Source organism: Trachemys scripta, chromosome 1 (genome assembly GCF_013100865.1).
Source record: "Trachemys scripta elegans isolate TJP31775 chromosome 1, CAS_Tse_1.0, whole genome shotgun sequence".
NCBI classification, from domain to species: Eukaryota; Metazoa; Chordata; order Testudines; family Emydidae; genus Trachemys; species Trachemys scripta.
In genome coordinates this window covers 237,526,527-237,553,995 of record NC_048298.1, presented here as the reverse complement: position 1 = coordinate 237,553,995, position 27,469 = coordinate 237,526,527, and the positions used below count along the sequence as shown (strand labels likewise).

Below are 27,469 nucleotides of genomic sequence, written 5' to 3'. Positions count from 1 at the left end.
GGCCTTAGTTACTCAGCCATCATAATATAGCAAATTAGTAGCACAGTGGAGGAATAAAAAAAAAATACAAATAAATTAAATTCTCTCCTGACTTTATTCTCTGCACTAATCACTGTTTGATATTGTCTACAGTAAAGGTTGATAATATTGCTGAATACATCTTCCATTACAGCCAAACTGCTGACAACCTATCAGGAGAGACACCTTATTTTTACCCACTATAAATCAAGATCACTGCCAGGATGTTCTCAGGCAGCATGTATAGGTCAAATATCACTGACTTCACTTTCCTCTCTCACCTCTAGTACAGTTACAATATGTGTTCTATGCTCAGAAAGTGTGTGCATAAATTAAGGGAAAAACAGGAAGGATTCTTCATCCACTGGTTCTGATGAGACTAATTGGGCCATCCCTTGACAATTATTTTCTGAAATGTGCTCTGTGCGCGTGCACATGTGTATTATAGGGGGGATGGATAGTGTTACCTCATCTCCCTATTTTGATGACAAGTCTGGTCAAACTGCTCAGCTACAGAGGATGCAAGACTTTGGGTTAGGTATTTCACAACTAATACGTGAATGATTTCCTTTGTCAGAATAATAGGAACTGTATTTCTCTCATCTTACTCTCTTTGACCTTGAAGGCATGCCTTTGAAACAGTTTACTTTGAAAAACTTTAATAAAACATTTTTAATGATGCAGACAAAGCAAATCCCTTTGACATATTTTTGAAGCATTTACAGCACAGTGATGTTTGGTTACTGCCCAATAAACATTTTAGAAAGATTCTCAGGGATTGTCTACAGGGGGAAAACAGCATGGGACAGCTACTGCAGAATAGCTATTCTGCACTAGCACCCAGGTGGGTACTCTTACGCCACACTAAGGGAGTGTCTACACTTTCAGTGCCGCATCTGCTGCTGTAACGCTTAGCGAAAGCATCACCTACATTGACAGGAGAGATTCTCCCATCAGCACAGGTCCTCCACCTCCCCAAGAGGCAGCAGCTATGTCGACAGGAGAAGCCCTCCCGTCGTCATAGCACTGTCTACACCAGAGGTTAGGTTGGTATAACTGTGTCACTTCTGGAGTATGGATTTTCCACACACCTGAGCGACGTAGTTATACTGACATAAATTTGTAGTGTAGACCAGGGCTAAGAGTGCTTTTGTATGGTCTAGCTTAGTCCGCTTTGGAAGTGGATTAAGCAAACCATACAAGGCACTTTTGGAGGGGAATAAGAGTATCCACATGCAGAGTTAGGCCTGGTCCACACTACAGAGTTATGTCTATGTACAGCAGCTTATGTCAACCTAACTCTAAGTGTCTACACTAAAATGTCACTGTCGCTGATGTAATTCGTTCACTACCCCAATTTAGTAATTCCACCTCAGTGAGAGGTATAGCACCTAGATCGACATACTTAGGTTGACACAGTTTCAGTAGACACTGCGTTAGTTATGTCGATTTTAGTGGTCTCCAGGAGGTGTCCCACAATGCCTCACAATGACCACTCTGGTCACCATTTTGAACTCCACTGCTTGGCGGAAGGTACATAGGTATATATGCCCCTCCCCTCTAAATCCCCACAAATTTCTGAAATTCCATTTCCTGTTTGCTCGGCATGGAGAGCTCACCTACCAACTGCCCAGCTGACCATGCTGGCTACACACTGCAGACACACTCCTGCCTGGAGTACACGGGAGGTGGTGGATCTCCTGGGATTGTGCGGAGAAGAGGCTGTGTAGGCACAGCTCCAATCCAGACATAGAAACATTGATACCTACGAGCAGATCGCTCGGGGCATGAAGGAGAAGGGCTACAAGAGGGACCTGCAGCAGAACCCTGTGAAAGCCAAGGAACTGTGGCAGACATAGCAGAAGGCAAGGGAGGCTAACAGTTGCTCTGGTGCAGACCTGCAGACATGCCGCTTTTAAAAAGAGCTGCTGTTGATACTTTGGAGAACTCAAGAGTCACAGGCCTCCAGAATGAACAGTGAGGAGGAGCTGTTAGATGAGGAAGAGGAGGAGGAAAAGTATGGGGGACAGGTAACCAGGGGATCCAGTGGCACAGTGAGCCAGGATCTGTTTTTGACTCCAGAGCAGTAAAGCCAGTCCCTACAGTCCAGTGCGGGAGAGGCTGATACAGAGGAAGGAACCTCTGGTAAGTTTGCAATTTGCTTTGATATTGCAGGGACACATCTGTTCATTTACTCTTTTATAATCACGCTAGAAGAGGTAGTGAAATAACCAGTAGAGGAAGAATTACTATCTGCTTCTCATTCCCCTGTACACTTAGGCAGAGGGGACCCTGCAGAACAGTTTATGTGCACTGGAATGTCCTGTGAATCCTCCATAAAGATCTTGAGGAAACTTTCCTGGAGGTAGTCTGCAATCTTCTGCCAAAGGTTTCGTTGGGGAGGGCTCAGTTAGTTCTTCCACCGTGGTAGGACACTTTCCCATGGCACTCAGCAATTACTTCAGCAGGCACCAATGCAGCACACAGGCTAGCAGCATACGGACCCGGTCTGCAGCAGGATACATGCATGAACTGTTCCCTTTCAGCCTCTGTTACCCTCAGGAATGAGATGATAGCTAAAATCACCATCACCTGTGGAAAACGGTGCCAGTACTCAGTTCAGTTGCCCTATCCACATATACTCATGCCCTTGAACTACATCGCCCCCTTCTTGTCCGAATTCGCCTGCACCCCACCCCCTGGGCTGTACTCACCACAGCTGGGACTGCCGCCATGCTCTATGAATCCCAAGGAAAAAATGTGAATGCAGTGCTTTAAACTTGTGTGCATCAAGGGGAGTGAGTTCAGTATAGCAAATTTCCATTTATCTTGTGAATACACTCACAATAGGACCTCTGAGCATCTTTGCAGCTGGAAACGTGTCCTTGAGGGTCTCTCCATCTACACCAGTGGAGCAGCTCAGCCAGATGAGGAGGAGAAGGAAGAGGAGGCAGGATGACATGTTCTAAGAGATCCTGCAAGCCTCTGGTGCTTCAGATACCAAACACAGGGCTTGGAGAATTACCCTCACAGACAGCATGGATGGGGATCAAGCAGAGAGGAGAAAGGCACAGGAAAAGGAGAGAGACGTGTAGCAGGAGATGCTAGCACTTCTCAAGTGTCAGACAGAAATGCTAGAGACTCTTGCTGACCTTCAAGGTTGAACAGACCCGTGCTCACTTCCTTCTGCAGCCCATTTAGAACTGCATTCCAAGACCTCCCTTCGCAGCCCTGCCACATTCCACATGGCATCCAAGGCCGCTGGACTACCCCTATCACTCCCGGGGAGGAGTACAGGCAATCTCAGCCACACATACACTGACCTGTGAGAGACAAGGCTGATATATGTGTTTGTGAAATGGAAATGAGCGTTCTTTCCCCTTCAAAGATGCTTTTCCCTGTATTTATAAAGTTTCATTCAGTTATAAATATGTTTGTTTGTCTGGGTTTGGAATAAAAGTCTATTTATGGAAATTAAGTCATCTTTATTAGTTCACAACATATACTGGATGGGGCTGAAATCATTCACCGATAATAGCAATAGTTGTATTTGCAATGTTATATTTTTTTACACACACAGCACTCATTACAAAATTCATACTAAGGTGCATAAAACCAATGCCAGGCAGAGCACACTAAAGCAACACAAATTACTGTAGCTCACTATTAAAATGGTCTTTCAAAGCCTATCTGAGTTGAATAGCTCCCCGTTGAGCTCTTCTTATAGCCCTGGTATCTGGCTGCTCAAAATCCACAGACAGCTGTTCTACCTACACCCTTCACTGCAGTAGACATTTTTCTCCATTTGCTTCAGATATTATGAAGGACACAGCAGGCAACTATAACCATTGGGATATTTTTTTCACTGAGGTCTAATTGCATGAGTAGACAGCGCCAACAGCCTTTCAAATAGCCAAAGGTACATTCAACTGTCATTCTGTACCTGCTGAGCCTGTAGTTTAAGTGCTCCTTGCTGCTGTCAAAGTGGCTGGTGTACGGCTTCATGAGCCATGGGAGTAAGGGGTAAGCGGAGTCTCCCAGAATCACTAGTGGCATTTCAACATCCTCAATGGTAATCCTCTGTTCTGGAAAGAAAGTCCCTGCTTGCAGCTTTCTGAACAAGCCTTTGTTCTTAAAGATGCATGTGCCATGCACCTTCCCTGACCAGCCCACACTGATGTTGGTAAAATGTCCTCAGTGATCCACAAGCGCTCGCAATACCATAGTACACCAGCAGAAATGGTTACTTTTCTATGTGGCAAGGTGATCTGGAACCAAAATAGGGATATGCGTGCCATCTATCGCCCCACCAGAGTTCAGGAACCCCATTGCTGCAAAACCATCCACTATGTCCTGCACATTGCCCAGAATCACAGTCCTTCGTAGCAGGATGCGATTAGAGGCCCTGCACATTTGCATCACAGCAACTGTCACAATGGATTTCCCAACTCCAAATTGATTCCTGACTGACCAGTAGCAATCTGGCATTGCAAGCTTCGACACAGCGATCATCACTCGCTTCTCCGTACTGTCAGTGTAACTCTCATTTTGGTGTCACTGAACTTGAGGGCTGGGGCGAGCTCCACACACACATCCAGGAATGTGGCCTTGAGCATCTGAAAGTTCTGCAGCCACTGCTCATCATCCCATACCTGCATAATGATGTGATCCCACCCATCAGTGATTGTTTCTTGGGCTTAGAACTTATGCTCCATCGTCTACAGCTGCTCCATGAATGCCAACAACAACCTTGGATTGTTTCTATGTCCTACAGCAATCTAGCCTCCAAGGAATTGTCACGTTCCCTACGACTACTCTGGCGGCTCTGCAGATACTGCAGGATCAGGCGTGCCATGCTCGCAACGCTCATCACAATAGTGCAGAGCTGTGCAGGATCCATGCTTCTCACACAGATGGCAGACAAGCAGGTTTGGGGGGCTTTTGAAGAGAGGCGTGAAATATTATGGGATGCAGATAAAATTTGGGATGGAGAAAACTGCATCCTGGAACGTTGAAACCATGTCCCCAGTCACCCCTGCACAACTCGTTTCCCTCATGAGGCATTGCAAACCCTTCCCAAAATACCCTGCACTAGATGGAGGCGAGTTGCACAGTGGGATAGCTACTCATGGTGCACTGCTCTCTGCATCGATGGAAGCGCTGCTAGTGAGGACGCACACTGCCTACACAAGTAGCGTAGTGTGGATGTGCAAAAGTGATTTAATTACTGCAGCAGCTGTACATCAACGTAATTTAGGTCAACTTAATTTTGTAGCGTAGACTTGCCCTTCGTGTGGAATAGCTACTGCACTTTGAATTCTGTCTAGATTATTCTAGAAGAGCTTCCGCATGTAGACAAGCCCTAAGTTTCCACTGTCCATGAAGGATGTGTGCCTATCATCTTAGCACCCTTCTTAAATCATGTATACCTACAGTGTTTTTAAACTTTACAGAGACTCAAAAAATAAGTTTAGCCATTTTTGCTGCAGCAAATTATCCAGTTTCCCTGTAGCAATAGTTTTGTATTTATTTTTGAATTAATGCAATGGATGGCACGAAAATTCCCCCCCCCCCTTTCCTGTTGAATACTTAATAGTGCCTAGTAATGGTAACTGGATTAAAGGATAGTAAGGTACAGTTCAGACACACTCAAAAAAATACCTGTCAATTGTGATCCTGCTTATTATAAAGACTCAATCATTTCTAAAGGACAAAGGGAACAAGTAACTGGTGGTGGTTTCTGTAGCTGTATATGGTGTGTTGTGGGAGGAGAGGGAGGGTGAAGGAGGAGAAGGAGAAAGGAACTCTTAAAATAGCCCCAAAGGGCTAAATTCCCTACATTTATAGTATTTACATTCCGCCCTCCCCCAATAATTCTGTCCATTTCTATCAAAAAGTGATAAGACTACAGTCACCCGAGCAGCTCTGCAATTAAAATAACATCAAGAATTTCTAGTCAGGACCAAGCTATAGAGAAGATAAGAACTTATCTTAGGCCTCAGTAATAATTCTGTTGCGAGAGAGGGAGGAAGGCACTAGAGAACTGTTAGGGAATGGAATGTGGTTAGCCTGCTGCCATAGGAATACATATTTGTAATAGTTTGTCTTGAAATGCCAAGAATGTCTGAGAATCACTAGCCAAAGCCTTTGCACCTAGCCCTCCTTGAAAGGCTCACAGTGATAATCAAGGACACTCAATCACAAACAATGCCTAAATGTCTTCCCTCCCCACAGCTCTGCAGAGCAGAGCAAACCCAACCCATTGAAAGGGCATGAGGAAGGCTGCACACTAGGAAAAAGCAGCTATACAGGCTGCACACCACACATGCACACCTGCCAATGTCCCCTCGAGAAAGTCTCTGCATAGCTGACAGGCCATATGGAAGGGTGGGGAGCGGAGGGGAAGGAGTGGTCAGGGAGCAGGGAAACAAGCCAAGAAACAGCAGCTCTGAGCATGTTCCTTTCCCTATGCAGACCAAAGCTTGTGTACAGTAAGCTTAACATTGTTCAAAGCAGCATTAACTAGCCTTGTACACTTTGTGATGCTCTCCAGAGGAGCCTGGTAGACAAAATGAACAGGGTTGGTGCCCAAATTTTCAGAGATCCCCGGCCTCTGCATCTTTTCCTACACACTCCATCCCTACCTGTTCTGCAGAGCAAAATGGGAGAAATACAGTATGACAATAAAATAAGTCCAAACCCACTGAGAGTGGAAGAATTAACTACTTTATTCTTTGTATAGTGCCAACATTGTGCTGGATGCTTTGTTCCTTTTCCCACATTGGTTTGTGTGTAACACAGGGTCTGACTAGGCTCTTGCACTAGTTTTGCAACAGTGTAATTCCAGCAACTTCATTGGAATTATTCCTGATTTACATCAGTATAACAGGAAACAGAATCAGGCTCTCAGGGCCTTTGTCTCCATCCATTTAGATCTCCTAGGACAAGTAAGTATTCTCTTTCCTCGTATCCAGATATTACACCCTAATTTATAAACTTCTAGTTCTTTTTCAAAATTGACATCAAAACGATGTCTGAAAATAGTAATTGCCACTTGTGACTTCTAAATTTATCTTCTGAGATTTATGAACTTTTTGGATTAAAACTGCACTGGGAATCTGTCAAGTTACAAAAACGACATCTACATGCCTCATTTAAAAAAAAAAGGCATAATCATAGATTTTAAGGCCAGAAAGAACCATTACATCATCTAGTCTGACCTCCTGCATAACACAAGTCATAGAATTTACCCAGTAATTCCAGCATCAATTTTATAATTTGTTTGAATTACAGCATCTTTTAGAAAGACTGTTATAAAGATTTTACATGACAGAGAATCTTCACATCCCTTGCTAAGCTGGTCCAATGGTTAAATTACCCTCACTGTTAAAAGTGTGCACCTTATTTCCAGTCTGGATTTGTCTAGCAACAACCTCCAGCCATTGGATCCTGTTATACATTTGTCTGCTATGTTGAAGAGACCCTCTACCATCTTGTTTTGACACAGAAATGAGGTCATTGAGAAGTGTCAGACTTATGGAGTCCTTGTGGTCAGGTGAGCATAAGGACTGAAATGATAGCAAACTCTGAGAGTAGATATAAGATGGAGGGGCTCCTTCCACACCTTCTTTCCCTACCCCTGTGTACCCAAGCAATGGCTGGCCACAATCCAGCCATTAGTTCATTACATTTGTATGCCCTCTGTTTTAAACATTTCTGGATTTTAAACTGGAAAGAATATATATGATTATAGCGCTAAACCTCTTTATCTACAATTGGCCAAATTCTTCGCCCCTTCCTCAGCTTTTATTCATCCTTGCACAGGTAAACACCATTTGGCCCAATATTTCTAACACATTTGTGAATTATTCAGATGATTCTTTTACATTATGTAAGTCATGTTGCTGAATTTTGTAAATTCAGATCTTACATTTTTGCTTATTAGTCTTGGAGTTCAGATACAGCCAACTCAGTCAACAGTTTAGGGAAGCTGCTGTAGTGCTAATGGATTTTAACCTTGAAAACTTAGTGAAGTGGTAATTGTATCCCTCTTTTGTGAATAACTCCCTAACATTGGTCATGAAATCCTACCAATCAAACTGGACCATGATAAGACACTGAAATACATAGGAAAAATTGAAGTGATTAGCTATAAATAATGCCTGTTTACTCAGTTGATTTGCTTCCCTGGTATATTTAGAATTGTATCTGCTTACGAGTGAAATTTTTTTTTTTGCTACTTTATATTTTTAACACTATGGTGCCAATATAGCTATGGGAGAGGAAACTGGATAGTTATCATAATGGTTAACTAAATTCCAACTGCAGAATCTTTATCATTAATAAATTCACAGGCCAGAAAGAACCCAGCTTGACTTTCAACATGATTCCAAGTTGAGTTTTCAGGTTGACAAATCCATCTTTTTACTCATGACCTGAATAAATGTGATTTGGCAGTTTTTCATACAACACAGAAATTTGTCATGTGATGGATGAAATTCACCGTGTGCAGAAAGTCACCAAAGTCCCTCTTAAGTATCAGGGGGTAGCCATGTTAGTCTGTAGCCACAAAAACAACAAGGAGTCTGGCAGCACCTTAAAGACTAACAGATTTAAAATGACTTAAGGTGAAATTCAGGCTTAACAGAGAAGAACCAAACTTTCTTTTTCTTTCCTTAGAAAAAGACGTTAAAGTGAGGAGCCGAGCCCAGGGAAAGACCTAATTGTAAATCCTAGTTCTTGTCTCTTGCTTCCCAGATTGCTCAGCCCTTGAGAAAGCGGGGGAGAAAAAATGCCCTGCATCGCTAAACACGAACCCTTTGGAAGACGAAGGAGCAGCAATTAATGGATTCTGAAAGGAATAAAGTCTCAACTGGTCCTTCAGCTGGAAGAGTGCCACACATGATATAAGGTCCTCAAGAAAGCAAATGGGTAGGAGGGGTGCTAAAATTCTATCAGAATGGAGATGACTGAGATGCCTCCCCACCTCAAACCAAATGACTGTTATGTTTAGTTGTAATATACAATATGAAAAATGCTTACTATGAACGCATGTAAGGAAATCTGGACTTCTTGTATACGGTGACCCAAATTTGTCAATACAAGCTGAAGAACAGAAAATGAAATTGTTATTATTATGTGCCAGCTGTCACAGTGTGTAAATTGATATCTGGCCTGATGATGTTTCGTTAAGCAAGGTTCTGGAGGGTAGGTACAAAATCCATGCTAAACTGCAGCCCTTCAGATGCCTTAAAAATTCTTCTTAGTTCATATAAATATTTTAGCTCTAATGTTCAGTTGAACAGTTTATAATTCTACTGTACAATATGATTATTCTACCAGATGCTACTATTGTGCTAAAAGGATCTTAGTAGCTACTAAAGGCTGACCTACTAAATAGAAAAGATTTCTCTCAAATCTAAAAAGCATATAGAGTTTTCTAAAACTGTTGATATATGTAATGTTAAATACTAAATGTAAAGCAATGTGGTGGTATGACAATGATACACAGAATGTAAAAAGCAACAGGTCTGCAAGCTAATCCTCTTATTTAAAAAATACTTTCAAAACTAAACTATAAAAAGTGTATGCACTGTAGAAGACTGCAAACTGTTTACTCTTGATGTAAGCTACAGAAATAAATGCAACATTAAACATACACTTTACATTTTACGTATATATATAAAATGTAAAGTGTATGTGTATGTCATTCTATAGATATAAATAAAATATACCCACTTTAAAATCATATGAGGAGCAATTGGTTCTATTTCAGGATGGGATAGAGGATCTCTATTACATTCTTTTGGACAGACTGGCTGTCCCACGTTCCAATGTTAGGCACACATACCAGCACTGCCAAAAAGTGAAAGTAATTGTAACTCACCCAAGTATTTCGGGTAAAAATAGTCCTGTGGGAGAAAGAAAAAAAGCAAAGATTTATTGGAATAATATTCGTTTTTATTATCAATTTTATTAATTTTTAACTGCTGCTGCTAGTTTGATGGTCTAGCCTGGTGGCGGCACAACGGGGTCCAAACGTAAGACTCTTAACTTCTTTTGCCCTGGGCCAATGGAGACAGAAGATAAGGGAACGGATTACTTTGATCTGAAGGGGGGAAGGGGAAAAAATGGTTTGTCTCAAAGAATTTTTTGACAGCTGACCTATGAAGTGGCACTGGCAGTGACTGAACAGGAAGCCACTTACCCACTATCCAAGAAGTAAAGATGCTGATCATGGCATGAGGTAGAGGAAGTAAGAGGTATCTGGGGATAAAAACCAGAGGGAAAAGTACAGAATCATTTAGTCACCCACTGCCCCCTCTTTGGAGTCGCTCTGCAACAGCAGAACTCTGACATCACCTTAACCATTAGAGTAAAAGCCTAAATTTCGCCTTTGCCTCTAGAACGAGGAGCACACTATTACTCTGAAGAGCTTCCCTTACAAAACTGCCCAGTAACGTATACAGCTAACAATATCTGTTGAAAGAAAAGAACACTCTGAGCATGCAAATATGGGGACGCACCACAGCAGCATGGTTTAGAACAGTGTGTTTCTCAACCCTTTTCATACCAGGGACCAGGTTGCTGCCTTCCTAAACTGTGTCAGGGAGATCTCAGGGACCGGCACCAGTCCATGGAACAGTTATTGAGAAACACTAGTTTAGAAGGGTCAGTATATTTTTACAATGCATTTTTTATATAGGCCACAAATTGCCTTCAGAGGTCTTTGAAAAAAAAAAAAAAATCAACAAAACTTGTAGCTACAGAAAAGATCTCTTTACAATGTTACATCACCCTTAATACTTTTACTTTAAATTGCTAGTTTAAAATATTGTTAAAACTAAGGTTAACAGGATGACTCAGGATAAAGTACTGACAATTTCAGGGATTTAAATTTTGTTGCTTGAGTTAAGCATACTCTTCCCCCAATGATCACGATATCCTACATGTAACTGTCGGACTTTGTGAGGCCACTTGAAAGATTTCAGTACAATTCCAGTATCTACAGTGAGGTTGAGATGGGTTTGACGACATGTTTTGTAATTATCTTGTGTACCACAAGGTCCGTTTAGGCAGCAGAATTCCCAAGATTCTGAAACTACTCTAAACTCCTATTACACATGCGTGTGCGCATTACCACACGCACACATGCATTATACACACACTGATACAACACTCGTGGACTGTCAGCTGCAATCCAATTGACCATGAAATTGGTCATGAAATCTAGAATAATTTTGCATTATCTAGACGATCAAAAGCTTTTGGTGAACAAGCTCCATTTGCTGAAACACAGCCACATGATCTCATAACCTAAAATCAAAGAAGCTTCAGTAAAGACTAGTTAAAGCTGCAGCACATTTAGATTAAAAGGACATACAGGGCCAAGAACTGCTGAGCACATGCACTCTCAGTGGAATCACTAAAAATCTGGGTCACTAAGGACTCAGTGAGGACTCAGAATCTGGTCCTTAGCATAACATTTAGACCAGGTTTCTTTGGTTTTCGGATACTTTTACTGCTTTTCAGCCACAGTAAGAAATCAAAGCTGTGAAAAACATGGAGCAAAAATTGTATTTATTTTTATTTTCACACTAACAGTTTAAGTACTTCAAAGAGCACCAGGATGTGCACTTAACAACATACTGAGCCACAGTCAGTACTTGAATTGTAAACGATGTATGTATATGATGGAATGATCTGAAATTTTCTTTAAATCTTTCCCCTTTGTTAACCTACAGCTGTGAAAAATGGGGATGTAGCACAACCACAGACACCAGCCCAATCAATTTACTGGCAAAAACAAATATTTGAAGTGAATCAAAAGGGACAGAAGTGGCATGTTTCATGTACATTCATCTAAGTTGGCTGCTATTACGACTGTTGGAGCTCTGTTACAAGAAGAAGCAGGGCAGAAAAATTCACTAACCTACTTACCTGTGATGAGTAAGAAGAATATTGGGAAAGTACCATCAACTTGTTCAGAATCCAAACTTCCATTTCAAAATTATTAGCTGTTTTGGTTGCAAACATAACCTTCTAAACCCAAATTCAGTGTAAACTAATGCAATGCTAGTTTACTGAGTCTGTGGACAAAACTGTGCCTCTGCTACTGCTCAGGCCTTTTCAAACAGCAACAAAATGAAACTGACCAGATGTTTGTCCACTATAAGCTGTGGTCCAGAGACATACAGGTTAAGTAACTAATTTCAACTGAAGTCTACAATATAATTTTAAACTCTTTTCTCCCTTCCTCCAATGGCCCATTTATTTATTTTACACCAAACTCCTCCCTTATCAATAATAAAGATCAATATTACCTCTCAGACTGTAGAGGACCTCTTTGAAGTGTGACAAAGAGTGAACCAATTTTAAATAAAAACGAGACTGACTATGTGTTTTAATATAATTTGCTCATGATGGTTTAACTTTTTATTTAATGGGCTTAGTTCTGAGCTGTAAGAACAATGAATTAAAGTAATAACAAGAGTGGAGGTGAAAATGACTTCCCCATCCAACACACCCAGGTGAATTTCCATTGTTGCAAGTTTCCAAAGAGCTAGTGGTTCTGTGTTTTTGGTTGGCTAAAACCAAAGGATTAACCCAAAAGGAATGCTGAATTACTTCCGATCATTAGAACAGAAAATGACAATGTTAAGGTGGTATTGTTTTGCAGGAGCACTGGTTAGCACTTTGTATTATTAAAGCTTTGAAATGTTTCTAGTCTGTAGAATAATACAGTGAAACTTACCTGTTTCCTAGCATGAGCACTGAGCTCTATATCCCCATTTCACAGATTCTGATGGCCCAAACCTGAAAAGTGCTCTGAACCCTCAACTCCCATGGATTTCAGTGGGAGTTGAGGGTCCTGAGCTCCTTGCAGGATCAAGCCCCTACTAAATAGTCACACACACCTCAAAAAGTATGCAAAATAAAAGTCTTCCATTCCATTTTCAGGATCTTACAAGAATCAAAAATAATACAAAGAGAAATATTCTGTGGCTTGCTAATATATTCATAATATTAAAAAGTATGGTGAGAGATGCACTCAATGCATTGTTTAGTTTTGAACTAGCTGACTTAAACATTAGTCTGTTGACATCTCACGATCCAGAAAGCCACGTAGTATCTATAGCATCAATAGCAACAATTTATTAGCTGATACTTTTGTGGCCACTCCAGTGGCAAAACTAACCACATAAGTACAGTCAATGTCAGTTTCCAGCTAGGACTCTAAAGAATGGAATTAACACTGACATATTGTCACCCCTTTCCCTTGGATTTGTTTTTACAGTAACTATTGGAATAAAAAAAAGATACAAGGCACATGCTTTATTTACCCAAAATTATACACAAACATCTTCCAGACCATAACGCATATAGTTATACTGTCAACCTCACCAGTCAGCATAACTATCCCATCCGTCAATAATATCCCACTCCAAATGAGAGGAAGGCAAGCACACTCCAGCCCTGCATGACGGAACTGTTAACCTCCATCAGAGAACGGCCTCCATCAGTGCAGGTATGAACAATTCCAAACTCTGTGTGCTCCCATCAAAACAGACAAAATGTTAATGCCTCTTACTTGTGGCTCAATACACTTTCTCATTGTGTCTGGATCCTACTGGTCAATCAACCTACTTTTGTACCTAGGGAAGCCTCAATTTCCAAGGATGGCGTTGCATAACCTGCAGTATCCAGTGTTGCCTGTGTCATCTGTAAATAAGCAGTTTACAATGTGACATGTGCCCCCACACTGATTCAGCACAGATCTCAGGTCGGAACAGAAAAAGGAAGAGAGGAGAGGGTCCAGGAGATGTCTCACATGATCCAAGTCTCCTCCCCTCCACTTGAAGTGGAAACTATGGCATGGGGCCACTCTCTCCAGACAGGCTCTTGCTTGCCTTCTTCCATTGAGTTCAAGAGAAAGGAGACCTTTTCTTCACGGTCCAGGAGATATAGACTCCTTTTTAACTCAGGAGATTTAAATACTATTTAAAAAATGAGTCTTTCAATGTGATGAATACAATTTCTTTTCCACTTTCTGTTTCCATCATTCCACGGTAGAAGAATTTTTATAGGTATTTGGTACTTTTACTTCAGTTTATTTTAAATCCACTGCATGAAACTCATCTCTGGCATTACCATCCCAAAGCTAGTGAAGTTACACCAGCGTCATATTTGTCCCACATTTTTAGAGAAGATGGAAGAACATCAACTCAGAAAGCAGTCCTTAGATAAGTCACAGTATATAAATAGCTCTTCTGAAAGCATAACCAAGATCTTGCCTAGAAGAGGGAAATTTTCCCACTGTGGCTAACACTAAGTCAACAATATTGGGATCCCTAGAGTAGATTGTCTATCAATTGCCTCTGTTTTGTTTTAATGTCATATCATGTAACCCTTATCAGAGCCGGGTCTAATCAACACAGTGCTTAAACACTGGGGGCAGCGGGTGAGAGTTTATCTACACTAGAGCTTCCAATGTTGTTAACACCAGCAGGTCTACTAAACAGTGTTAGCAAAAGTGGGCCGTTTTATGAACATTTTCCCAATGTAGACAGGGACACAGTCTTTCAAGCGAGACAACATCTGAATTTCTAATGTTAAACAACAACAAAAAGCAGGGGAGGAGAGAAATAATCTTCTCAGGCCTTCTTTAGACTTCACAAACTAAGCATAAAAGGACATAAAAGTCAATTTACTTTTTCTTTGCGCCTCCGCTTTAATAGCCTAGCTTTTTTTTACCCTCAGGAAACAAAATGCAGCACAACAAAACCTACATCAGAATACTATGCTTTCCCTAGCAGAAGAAGGGAACCATCTTATCGACCTTCATCAGGATAGGTACTTTATAGACCCATGGAATCAGCACAATAACTTCAAATTTAATTTGTTTGGTTTTCTGGTCTACTTGCAACATTTTACAATTAAGTGACAACCCCTGCACCATTTACTGTTATTCAAAATCTTACATGGATCTTGCCTTCCACTTTCTCTTTATCGAGTAGGTTTTCATCTAGGATTTATAGATTCCAAAACCAAAAGGGACCATTGTGATAATCTAATCCGACTTCCTGTATAACACAGGCCATAAAACTTCCCCAAAATAATTTCCGCAACATATATTTTAGAAAAACATCCACGTGGCATAGCCTCCTGCTTTACAAATGTAATTTGCGCCTCCAAACTATGTGCTTGAATTTTTTTGTTTTACACTTGCAAATGACTAGCCAGTGCAAATGTAAGTCATTATGTCTAGCTACAAGTCCAACTGGCTGACTTTTTCCTGCAATGACACCAGCAATCATTTAACTACTGAGATTTGTGTCAGCAAATTATTGCACAAATTTTAAGGGTGCAACTTCAGCACTATAGCCCTAAAATTCCCATGCATAAAGGGAAAAGGAGGTTTGCTTGAAATCTAACAACATCATTAAATAAAACTGTGCTATAATTAATAACTTCCAATCAAATACACCTCTACCCCGATATAATGCTGTCCTCAGGAGCCAAAAAAAATCTTAACATGGTTTCACCTATAACGCGGTATATCGAACTTGCTTTGATCCGCCGGAGTGTGCAGCCCTGCCCCCCCCCCCCGAGAACACTGCTTTACCGCGTTCTATTCGAATTCGTATTATATCGGGGTAGAGGTGTATGTAAATTCAGCTTGAGCGAATACCTTGTTGAGTGCCCAAGCCTTCTTTCTCATAAATGGCTTGTCAGCCCAGTCACGGATTATGGTCACAAAGGGCTCAGCCCTGGAAAGGGTTGAGTCTCTACAGCAAGTTGCTGAGCCTTATTAACTCCTATTAACTTCAGTAGGAGTTGAGGATATTCAGAAACTCGTGAGAGGTATTCTGCATATTGCAGAATCAGGCCCATAAACAGCATCTCTTTGTGTAATTTTTGACCAAACAACACTTTACAGGACCTAGCAAATCAGCTCAACACCCAGCTAGAGTTTCGATCCGTCTTCAGTACTGCCACCACAACACAAACTTATATCTTCTTTGGGTGCCACTTGGGCACAGTGCCTGTTTGTTAAATGTCCATTCCACACTGCACAACTATCCCATAGCACAAATAGTATGACTGTCCCTTCCACTGAGTTGCTGATTTTGCCCAATAAACCACTCACCTTTACTATAACATACATTTAAGAAAAGGATTTCTAGCACCAGCAGTTGTGTTTCTATTCTAAGGGAATAGAAGGTGTCGCTATAGAACCAGAGAAGCTGGAAGCCGAAGTTTAAAACATCTTTTCTCTCACTGAGACACAGGACTGTTTCCAAACAGCATATTCTGAGCGCCAGTCAAGGATTTTTGTGATCAAAAATTAAAATTAAAATAAAAAATAAAACAACAACCATAAAACCAAGTTTGCATGAATTAAAGAAAATAATATCACGACAGTAACAAACAGAAAGAAAAGAAAGAAACAGCCACATGGCTCATTGTTGAACAGAAGGCAAACAGCAAATAATGAGGGTTTCTACTGGCAGTCTGAGACCATTCTTGATTGGGCAATAATTATTTGAAATGGATTAGAATGATCCCCCTGTCCAAATGCTAGGATCTTTGTTAATGATTTTGGATTGCAGTCTGTCTCCACTGGGTTGGTTATAAACTATGTTAATCCAGTCCAGTTTTTAAATTACTCATGCCATGGGGAGTCCACCTATCTTCCACTGGTACCATATTTTTCCTCAGCTATAATAACCTGCAATTTTAAAAGGATGAATTTAATTTGTTCTCCAGTCTCTATTTACTTAACCTCTTTACAAATCGTCCCTAGTACTGCGTTGCATCCTCTCTAGTTGCAACACATCCCAATGTGTATTATTTGTAAATTTAACTAATCTATTGTTTACCCCTCTTTGGATCATTAATAATGACGTTAAAAAAACTGGACATAACAACTATCCCTGGTGTTATCAAAAAAGATATTTCCCCTCAACTTGATACATTACCATTGATCGTTACTCTTTGGAATCATCCAGTCATACTTCAAACAGAATGACAAGGCACATATCCCATCCATTCTGAATTAAATGTTCAAGTCAGGACTCAGAGAACACTGTATTAAATCTTTTACTGAAGTACAGATACATTTCACTACATCTATCACATTCCCTTAGTCTATTGATTTTATTCCATTGTTGTATACAGTGTTGTTGTAGCTGTGTGGGTCCCAAAATATTCGAAAGATAAGGAAGGTGAGTTAATATCTTTTATTGTTTTGCTCTTATTTCTATTATATACACATAGGGTTTTTTAATTTAAACCTTCATTACCGCAGAACCTGAGCACTTCACCACATGAATAGACTTAGGCTATGTCTACACTACAGGCCTTACAGCGGCACAGCTCTACCGCCGCAGCTGCACTGCTGTAAGGTCTCCCATATAGCCGCTCTTTGCCGACAGGAGAGAGCTCTCCTGTTGGCATCATTAAACCACCCCCAACGAGTGGCAGTAGCTATGTCAGCAGAAAAAAGTCTCCCGCTGACATAGCAGTGCCCACACCGGTGCTTCTGTTGGTGAAACTTTTTTTCACACCCCGACCAACAAAAGTTTTACCAACAGAAGTACTAATGTAGACATACCTTAGTCTCAGAGCAGACAGACAACTGAGGAATAGGGAAGTTCAGCAACATGCCCAAGGTCACACTGGAAAGTCTGTGGTGGCGCCAAGAATTAAACCTAGATCTCCTGGGTCCCAGTCCAGCCTCTCAACGACAAAGCCATCCTTCCTTCCCCGTTCAATGCTGATGAACTGTTCTGGAACCTACTGGAACACTCTTCCAGGAGTAAATCTGATGCGTGCTGTCCTGAAAAGCGCCACCACCAGGTGTCATTCAGAACAATGATGGTCAGCCCAGTTGCAGCCTCCCATTCATTTCTCCCTCCTTCTCTTCAGCTAGGTTCCCTTTGTCCCACACTGGCAGGCAGCACAAGGCGCTTTAGTGTGGGCAGGACACCAAGACTTGTTCTTTTTCCTCAGCTTCACAAGCCTCTCCCTTCTTTGGGTTTCACTGTTTATAATCAAGGAAACAGAAAAAAGGAACCTCACTAACAGGGATGTTGCTGAAGCAGAGAGCCTAGGGAACAGACTGCCACAGTAAAACAGCCATGAAGGGAGCAGACAGGGAGGAGGAGAGATCTGTTCAATAACTTCCACCAGATATGAGAGAAAAAGAGTGATGTAAGGAGATGATGAATCCTGTTTTCAAGTGGCTTGGAATATTGTCACTTAATATTTGTTCAATTATCTTATGAGGGTTTGAAGTTGGGTGTGTTGGATGATAGTTACCAGGATTACATTTTTCCATTTTAAAGGAGAATAGCATCACATTTTCTGGTTTCCTTCCAATCCTCTGGTGCTTCGCAGGTTCTTCATAACTATTTAAAAGTAACTGTCAATGGTTCATTAAGTTCATTTAAGACCCTGGAAAGCACATAAAGTGTAACTGCCAATGTGTACATATTCAATGTTTCCAGCGTAATCCTTTACCTGATTTTCATCAAACAGATGTACTAAGTGTCTGCCTTAATTCCCAATAGTTCAATTTTCCTTTTCTTTATTTAAAAAGAAAGCTGTTCTGCCATTTTAGAATCATAATTGATTTTGTTTCCCCTGACTTATTAATGGGCATGTTTTCTCTCTGGTATTTATTCCCTACTCTCCCCTCCACCCCCCAATATAGTTATAAAAGTTCATTGTATCCTTAGAGTTCTTTGGCTCACACCATCACACTAACCCATTCTGATTTTCCTGTGCATTTTCCTTTGCTCCAACCCTGTATAATCCCACTCCCTCACAATTCTCCATTTTAAGTTTCCTTTTTCCATCATATATTTGAACAGTCTCTCATAACACCATACTAGGCGCTTCTAGTTTCTCATGTTTTTCCTCGCAGAGGAACTGTGATCCATTGTGTGTTAGTTATGATGTGTTTCAGGATTCCACACTTGTGAAAGTGGACGCAGCTCAAACAGGTACAACTCCAGTAGAGTCAGTGGCAAATTTGGCTTATCTCTTCCAATAGTTTCCTGCTGCACTGGGTTCACAACATTTCTTAATTTCCCCAAAATTTCCTTTCTTGAAATCTATAAATCTAATACAGTTGTGTCTGGGATTCCATTTTGTAGTATACTTAGCTTAGGTCATTAGAACAAAACTCTCCTCTAACTCTCACACTCTCTTGGATAAATTTAGCATTAGCATAAACTAATACCACTCTAATGACTTTAACTGAGCTGGCCCCCTTTATGCCAGCAGTAAATTTGGCCCTTCATTTACAATGTAGCAAAATACTATAAGAATATAAAAAGTTAAAGATTTTCTAGAACAAATCTTGCAAGATTTTGCCTTGATTGAGAAAGTAATATTCTATACAGGGATGAGGACTTCTAGGCTGAAAGATAATATAACTATTATTCATGTCTAGACTATATATATCCACTAACACAACCTGAAGACATTTTACACCTCTCATCCCTCCACTTAGCTCCCTTTCCCTCCTTCCACCACTACATTTCTTCCTACTTTTCTAATGTGATATTAATATTTAGATATCTATATTTACATCTCTATTATTAAAAGTGTGACCTAAATATTTCAGCTGCCAACATCCTTCCTAGAAGAGGGGAGTAAAGTTTCAGAAACTGTAGTCTATATTTGTAACTTAACTGTGTTGTATTGTACACATCATGTGATGGGACAATAACAAACATTCATACTTAACAAGACCAATCAATTGAACTATACATTTGACCTTTACTATACACTGGCCATTGCTCCTGCTTCATAAATACAAATTCTTGTTAAGCTCAGCTGAGCACAAAGAATGTTGAGGGTTTTTTAAAAATATGATAAGGAGGCACACACTGTGATTCATACTTTTCCTAGAAGAGTTAAATTGTTTATTTCCTTGCAAGCTTTCATGTGTCCACTCTATCGCTAAATTCATAACTGAAACCATGCTTCTAATCTAGTCTGCCTGGTACTATATCTAATGCTCTCTGATGCCAGACATCTATCCTGAAGACAGAAATTTAGAACAACAATGCCAAATTTGTATTCATGTCAAAAAATTCTGCATGGAGAAAAAATTAGAAGACAAAAGACAACTCATGCTTTCTTATCTCAGATACCATTTTATGTTTTCCATCACTAGAAGTAACCATTAGGCAATCAGTGAATTATGCTACATACCTTGTGTAACTATACCAGTTCTCTTGTCTACATCTCTGCCAAAACACAAGTGCCAAAGGCTGTAAAGATACGAACCCTTTGATACACAGTGGGACTTATCCATACGTATCTTGGGAAGTCAGATGCCCACCCTGCACACAAATGAATATTAACTGGTTTTCCAGGTTACATTAAATGTGCACAGTAAACACAGAGGGCTAGATCCTTAGCTGGTGTAAACTGACATAGCTCCATTGATTTCAATAGAGCTGAAGTGATTTACCCCAGCTGAGGATCCGGCCAGAATCCTTAAAAGATCTACTGTAATGACATTTCAAGTGTATACAGCAAAAATACTAGTAATTTCTTGGTAGTAACAACAACTGAAAACAAATTACTATTGTGACAAATAGCTGCTGTGGCAGCTCGGTAGCAGCAACAATTGATGAAAACAAGAGACTACATCCTAACCCCCCCTCATACCAAGCTGACCTACCACACTTTTTAAAAAGTGAAATCCATGCTCACTAAAAAAATTGCTAGTTACTTTCCCTTGCAACCTTCATTCTACTCATAAATTGTGCAAATTCCATTTTAGGAATAGCTCAGCCAAATTCCAGAGCAGTTTATCAGCAAGCTAACAAGCTAAATTGTAGCTGACGGAATACTACAGGCAAATATTTGTGTATTACTGCCTTTCATAAAGGCCATCATCAACACGTTAACTAAGATAACATTCTTATCTCTATATCCAAGATGTTTTGCAACTTCAACCTTATTTATCACACCTAGCTCATTTATTTAAAATGTTGCACTAGGAAGCAATCCTCCTCCATTAACACGCTCCCTTTCTTATTTTTCTCCAACAATATTATCTGTTGAAATTCTCTCTGATTATTTCACTAGCCTCTTTTACCTGCCAAAAGATTTCAGCCTATCTAGGAGTTCTGCAGCAATATATAAAGATGCTGCAATAGGCTTCATCGAAAAGATAGGCTGCAAGACTATCCCAACGTAGCAGTATGTGTTTTTACCATTTATAGTCAAACAGATACTACAACCTTGTTTTCTTTTAAGGGTAGGAAAAAATTTCAAAGTAGAAATGTAACAAATGATCTTCCCTCCCCAAGTCTTGGACTAGTCAATATTCTAATATAAAACAAAAAGCTGTATTTACTTGCAAATAAATGGTTATTTAACCCTACCTGGTTTAACATGACTAGCAATTGATGCAAGTAATCACAAATGTGGCAACATCATCATTCAGGTTTCAGAGAGTTTACGTCTTTGCTAATATCTGTTTGCAGGCGTGTTTCCGAAGGGTTGGTCAATAAAACAATGCGTGCAAGACACCAAAATGACAACCGTGTAGTCATCCTACCTACTGTAGGTGCAAGTCAAAATGTTTCATTTCTGTTTATTGGATCAACAGAGCTATCTTTCCACAAGGAAAAAATCCAAAATTGGCTCTGGAGTAAACTTTATAGGATTAGGAGGAAATCTAGGCTTTTTACTTGACCAGCTTAGCACATACTAAAGTACAACTTGCCTTGTCTTGACTAGAGGTGTTTGAAGGCATTAGTTAAACTGAACTAGCTAATATGATTTCATATCACTTCTTTAAATCTAATGGTTTGTCTACATAAGGAAAAAGCCTGCAGTAGTTAGCTATTCTGCACCAACTCCCCCTGCGGTCTCTCTTACCGAGTGCTAAGAATGCCTCTGTGCGCGTTAGCTTACACTTTGGAAATGAATTAAGCTAAACTGCCCAAGCTTTAGTGTGCAATAAGAATGTCCACATGGGGAGTTAAAGCATACTAGCTACTCTGCATTTGTCATAACTATAAAGGGAAGGATAACAAACCTCCTGTATACAATACTATAGAATCCCTCCTGGCCAGAGGCACCAAAATCCTTTTACCTGTAAAGGGTTAAGAAGCTCAGATAACCTGGCTGACACTTAACCCAAAGGACCACTAAGGGGACAAGATACTTTCAAATCTGGAGGAGGGGGAGGTGGGAGAGGCTTTTGTTTGTGCTCTTTGTTTTGGTGGTGTTCGCTCTTGGGACTAAGAGGGACCAGACATCAACCCATGTTCTCCAAATCTTTCTGAACAAGTCTCTCATATTTCAAACTTGTAAGCAACAGCCAGGCAAGGTGTATTTGTTTTCTCAACTTGTGAATTTTACCTTTGCTAGAGTGAAGTTTAGCCCTGTTTTGTTGTAACTTTGAAACTAAGGCTAGAGGGGGTTCCTCTGGGCTCTTTGAATCTGATTACCTTGTAAAGTTATTTTCCATCCTGATTTTACAGAGATGATTTTTACATTTTCTTTTTAATAAAATACTTCTTTTAAGAACCTGACTGATTTTTCCATTGTCCAAAGACTCAGGGGTTTGGGTCTTTGATCACTTTGTAACCAACTGGTTAGGATATTATTCTCAAGCCTCCCCAGGAAAGGGGGGATATTTTTTGGGGGGGAAAGAGTAACTCCAAGTGGTCCTTTCCCTGTTTCTTGTTAAATCACTTGGTGGTGGCAGCTTACCAGGTTTAACCTAAACTGGTAGAAATAAGCTTAGGGGGCTTTCATGCGGGTCCCCACATCTGTAACCTAGAGTTCAGAGTGGGGAAGGAACCCTGACAGCACTAAATTCACACCCTTGTTTACTGTGCTCTAGCTACCTTGTGTAGACAAGCCCTTAGTTTAGACTAAACCTTAGGCTGTGTCTACACTACAAAATTAAGACAACCTAACTTATATCAGCATACAGCCGCTGCAGTAATTACATCGCTTGTGTGTGTCTGCATTTTGCTCCTTATGTCAGCAGTGTCTCCCCTCATCAAGAGTGCTTGCATCAATTGTATTGTCAGTGTGGGGCACTGAAAGCCAATAATAGTCAACATAAGCAACGTGGTGTCTATACTGACACTGTCTCAACCTAACTACATTGACCTTGACTCTACACCACTCATAGAAGCGGAGTTATTAAGTCGGCATAGCAGGGCAGTTATGTCTGCAGGAGCAAAATGTAAGTGTAGACACCTCCATAGTTAGGTCAACGTAAGCGGTCTTGCGTTGACCTAACACTGTAGTGTAGACCAGACCTTAGATTCCAAAAAGTGTAATGAGAAGCAATCATTCATGTGACTATGCCCATGCTCATCCAGCACTTTAAAGATAAGGATCAGGAGCTTGGAACAGATCTGGGGCTGGATAAGCCCCAGTGCATAAACCAGAGTGTTGGAATGATGTAGTCCTGACAATTTATAGATGGGTCTGTTGAAACAGTTACACTTACTGGTTAGCCTTCAGGATCATCCCTAGAATGCACTAATGTAGTCTCTTCTTGATACGACCAAAGCATAGATCACTGTGGTTAGGCCCACATCCCAGAAGTAAAGATGCAATCTCCAGCCATCCTGAACAACTTGAGGACAGACTTCCTCTGCTGAGAGATGAGGTCACAGCTAGTGCTACTACTCAAACTGCAATACACTGCTATCTAACTTTATTTCCATCTTTCCTGAATTGAGTCTGAGACAGCTGTTTCTCAGAGGTCCCTGATTCTCTCTGTCAACAGGATAAGACTGTCATCTGTGTATTAATAACATCACAGATCATAGCATCTAGCAAATCCCCTCAGTTGCCTCGTATAAAAGTAAAGAAGGAGAGGTGACAAGATTAAGCCATGTGTGGTTCTACAGATGAGAGCACTAAATGATGAGGAACAACTGGCCATCAAAATCTTCTAGGCTCTGTCAAAGAAGCAACAGTGTTCCCTGAATGGGACTTCATCCATCCCTGCTACTTTATGATTAATATAGCACTGTAGACTCTCAATAGATGCAGTAATAATAGCATAGGTATTTTACCTCTGTCCATAATCCTTAGTTGACTGTCCAGCAGCACAAGTGCTGTCTCTATGCCACATATTGATCTGCAACTAGATTGGAAGGGGCATAAGATTTGTCTTAGGCAAGAACCACATATGCAAATTGCTAACAAATTCAGCATTCTGGGTGGGCTGGTGGCTGTCTCAGGAGAGGACCTGCAGAGCTTGGAGCATTTTAAAACATAACATTTTGGGTGCATGTAGCACATGCAAGTGGATACAAATATTAGAGGCCTGTAACCTTGACAATATTCCCTTATAGGTTGTTTTTTTTTTCCAAAATTAGAAAGAGACCAAACAGCTGTAATAAAATAAAATAAATCCACAAATATACAAAGCATTATCAACTGCAAAATATTTGTTATTCAAAGCTGCTTAAATAACATGGCTAGGTGTCAGGGAATTTATTTATAGCTACAGATAAGATGTAAAACCCAAATGACTTCAAGGTCTTCATAATAGGAATAAAGCTTTATAATTTTCAAAAGTGTGAAATAAGTGCCAAGTATTATTCTTCATAATCATTACATATGTTTACAGCAGCTACCCTTCCAGTGAACAAGTCTGAGAGTATGTCATACACTTGCTCACCCTTGCCAATTTTCTTGGCTAAAATCCAATAAATACAAGTGGTGACCTCAGATTAACTTTATTTATGGAAGGTCAAAGTTCACATTTTGGATATATTTTTTCTGCACACCTACACTGAATGAGAGCAAGATTCTACTAAAACATTTTAGCTCAAGGGGAATATGGAAAATAATTGTGTCAGCCAGTCTGACACCCCATTGTAAGTATTTATATGGCATTCAATCTATATATTTTACAGAGCACCAAACAGTATTGTATCTAGGTGCAAAAGTATGTACACAGGCAGTAGTGCAACAGACACTTAGTGGACCTAACTAAACAGGAGTTTGATCTTAAACTCTGAACTGCAGATAGAAGAAAAATCAGCATTAGAATGTGTTTACAAACTGCTGTCCTTTTTACTTTCAGTTCGTAACTATCCACTGCACTGTGATGTAGGGCATTCAATGCATTGTTAGCCTATTAAGGCATACATGTCAAGACATGTTTTCACTTAAATATAAAACATTAAGTCAAGAGGAAAAGCCAAGTCCTGCCCTCTCTCCCCACCCCCACTCCTGAACTATGTATCTCCTCCCACTCAAAAAGCATCAAACTATTAACATGAACACATTGTGCAATATCAGGCCTCAATGTGATCTCCAAGAAATTCACTCCCCCCCACTAAACTGATCCCTGAAAGGGGACAGCCTATTCAAAACAGCACACCCAGAAGGTGCAAGCTAACTGGAAAAGAAAATAAGCAAACTTTAGTAAAACAAGACAACTATAACCATACAAAGTGCCACAAAAACAGAATACTCAAGATTCATGAGGACTTTAATTTGTTTTTGTAGGTTGTGACTAGATGCAGTGCAGATTTACAGCAATGCCATTATTAAAAATGCTATACAAGTCATTATTTCTGGCCTTCCCTCTTCTTATTTAGAGAAATCCCAATCCTAAACCACAAACTCAAAATACTCACTAAAAAAGGCTTGAAACTTTTAAAGCATGTTTATGATTTATTTCTTCATGAAATTTCTTTTATGACATTGTTTTGGGTCATAGCTAAAACAATTTTAAATGTCCTGGGTTTCAAGGGATGGGGGGCGGAGGGGGAAGAGGGAGACAAAGGTGTCCAGACAAAAATGCTGTAACACTGTCACCTTGGTGTAACTCCCTTGACTAGCTGGAGTTACACCAGGGGTGAATTTAGCCCTTTAAGTCTGAACGCAGAATACGGATATTTTAAATAGGAATCTCATGTAAAATTATGTCAGCCCAGTATCCAGACTTTTTTTTTTTTAAACTGTATTTGCTTGGCCTGACAATACTCACACAACCCTACTGAGGGAAGCGCTGGTTATGTTGTGGTTTCAGTTATTTATCTAATGGTTCGCCTCCTCCCCCAAACAACTTCCCCAGCTGTGCAGACAGCTGGCGCCCTCATTCCAGCTGTTGCCGGCGAGCGAGAGATTGTCAGTAAAACCCCAATATATCGGCAGCTCCGCTCATCACTCTTACCGTCTCAGGGTCGTTTTCAAACACTTCCCTGGCTTCTTCCTTGTTGCACAGCTCCTCTACGCACTCCCGCTCCAGATGGCCTTGCTTGGTCTCCTCGAAGATCTGGTAGGCTCGGCGCTGCCTCTGCCGCAAGAACTGGGCAGCCTCCGGGGCTCTCAGCAGCACGGCTGCGGCCGCAGACAAACACCGGGGAGGGGGAAAGCAGCAGTAACTACAGGAATCAAATCCCACCCGCCGGCTGGACACTGCACAGAGCAGGAGCACAATGCCACGAGCGGGCACCCCTCACAGAGGGGCCCGACACACAGGCGAGCCCGTGTCACAACAGCCCGGCCCCACTCCAGCCACCTTGCGACACGCACCCCCGCTGTACAGACACCGAGTCACCCCGCACAAAGCACTGCCACTAGCACGTACTCTTCCCAGCCCCGCAGGCCTCCCCAAACACTGGGCAGACACGGCACTGCACCACACGCATCCCCTGTGCCCCCTAGCCATGCAATGCCCCAGGGGTGCGCTCACACCCTGCCTGCCCCTCCAGCCCCCTAGAACACTGCCACACACGTGCACCCCCGAGGAATGCCCCAGCCATCCCCCCACTACTCCTTCTGCCCACGCAACAATGCCAGTGTCCCACCATCATCCCCTCCCCCGTCCCGCCAAACGCTCTCTGGGTGTCCTTGGCAGAAAAGGGGGGAGCTGCTGCTTTCCCCTGCACACCGCCGCAGAGGCTGGGCTGGTGCATTGCTGCGGGGGAGGGGGGTCCCGGCGGGGGGCGATGTTTTCCCCCCGGGTTGGACCGAGGCACTCACTCGGCGAGGAGTCTGTAGCCAGCAGGACTAGCAGGAGGGCAGCCCCCAGGGCGGCCGCGGGCTGCGGCATGCTGCGGCTGTGCCCTGCTGCGACCGGCGGCGGGAGCAGGAGGAGCGGGGCGGTCCGGCGCGAGCGGGGAGAGCGCGGCTACTGTGGGAGCGAGACGAGCGCGCGCGCGAGCAGCTGCAGCAGAGCCCAGCAGGGGAGTCGCTCGCGCTCCTCTCGCCCAATCATTTAGAAAGTCCCCCCCCGGCCGCGCCGCGCAGACACACCTATCGCTTCTGGCTCGGTGCGGCAGCGCTGCGGGAGATGGAGGGCGGCCGGCCGCATAGAGACAAGCTGGGAAAGTCCAGCGGGGACTGAACTGCCGGGGCCCCCAGGTGACTAACGCAGCCCTAGTGACTCCTTTAAACAAATCCCTGGCTATAGTGCAGTCGTGCG

The 27,469-nt window shown here is 41.6% G+C and overlaps 1 protein-coding gene across 2 annotated transcripts in view; it reads right to left on the bottom strand.

The window, feature by feature from the left end:
* GAS6 (growth arrest specific 6) overlaps window positions 1–27,185 on the bottom strand; it is a 72,101-nt gene extending 44,916 nt beyond the window's left edge. For both annotated transcript variants that reach the window (XM_034758107.1, XM_034758106.1), the window contains exons 1-4: window positions 27,028–27,185; window positions 26,216–26,382; window positions 9,905–9,929; window positions 9,061–9,123 (exon numbers count right to left, since the gene is read on the bottom strand). In XM_034758107.1, coding sequence (XP_034613998.1) covers window positions 9,061–9,123; window positions 9,905–9,929; window positions 26,216–26,382; window positions 27,028–27,097 — 325 coding nt within the window. In that variant the 5' untranslated portion in view covers window positions 27,098–27,185. The remainder of the gene's footprint in view (window positions 1–9,060; window positions 9,124–9,904; window positions 9,930–26,215; window positions 26,383–27,027) is intronic.
* Window positions 27,186–27,469: the final 284 nt, after the last annotated feature.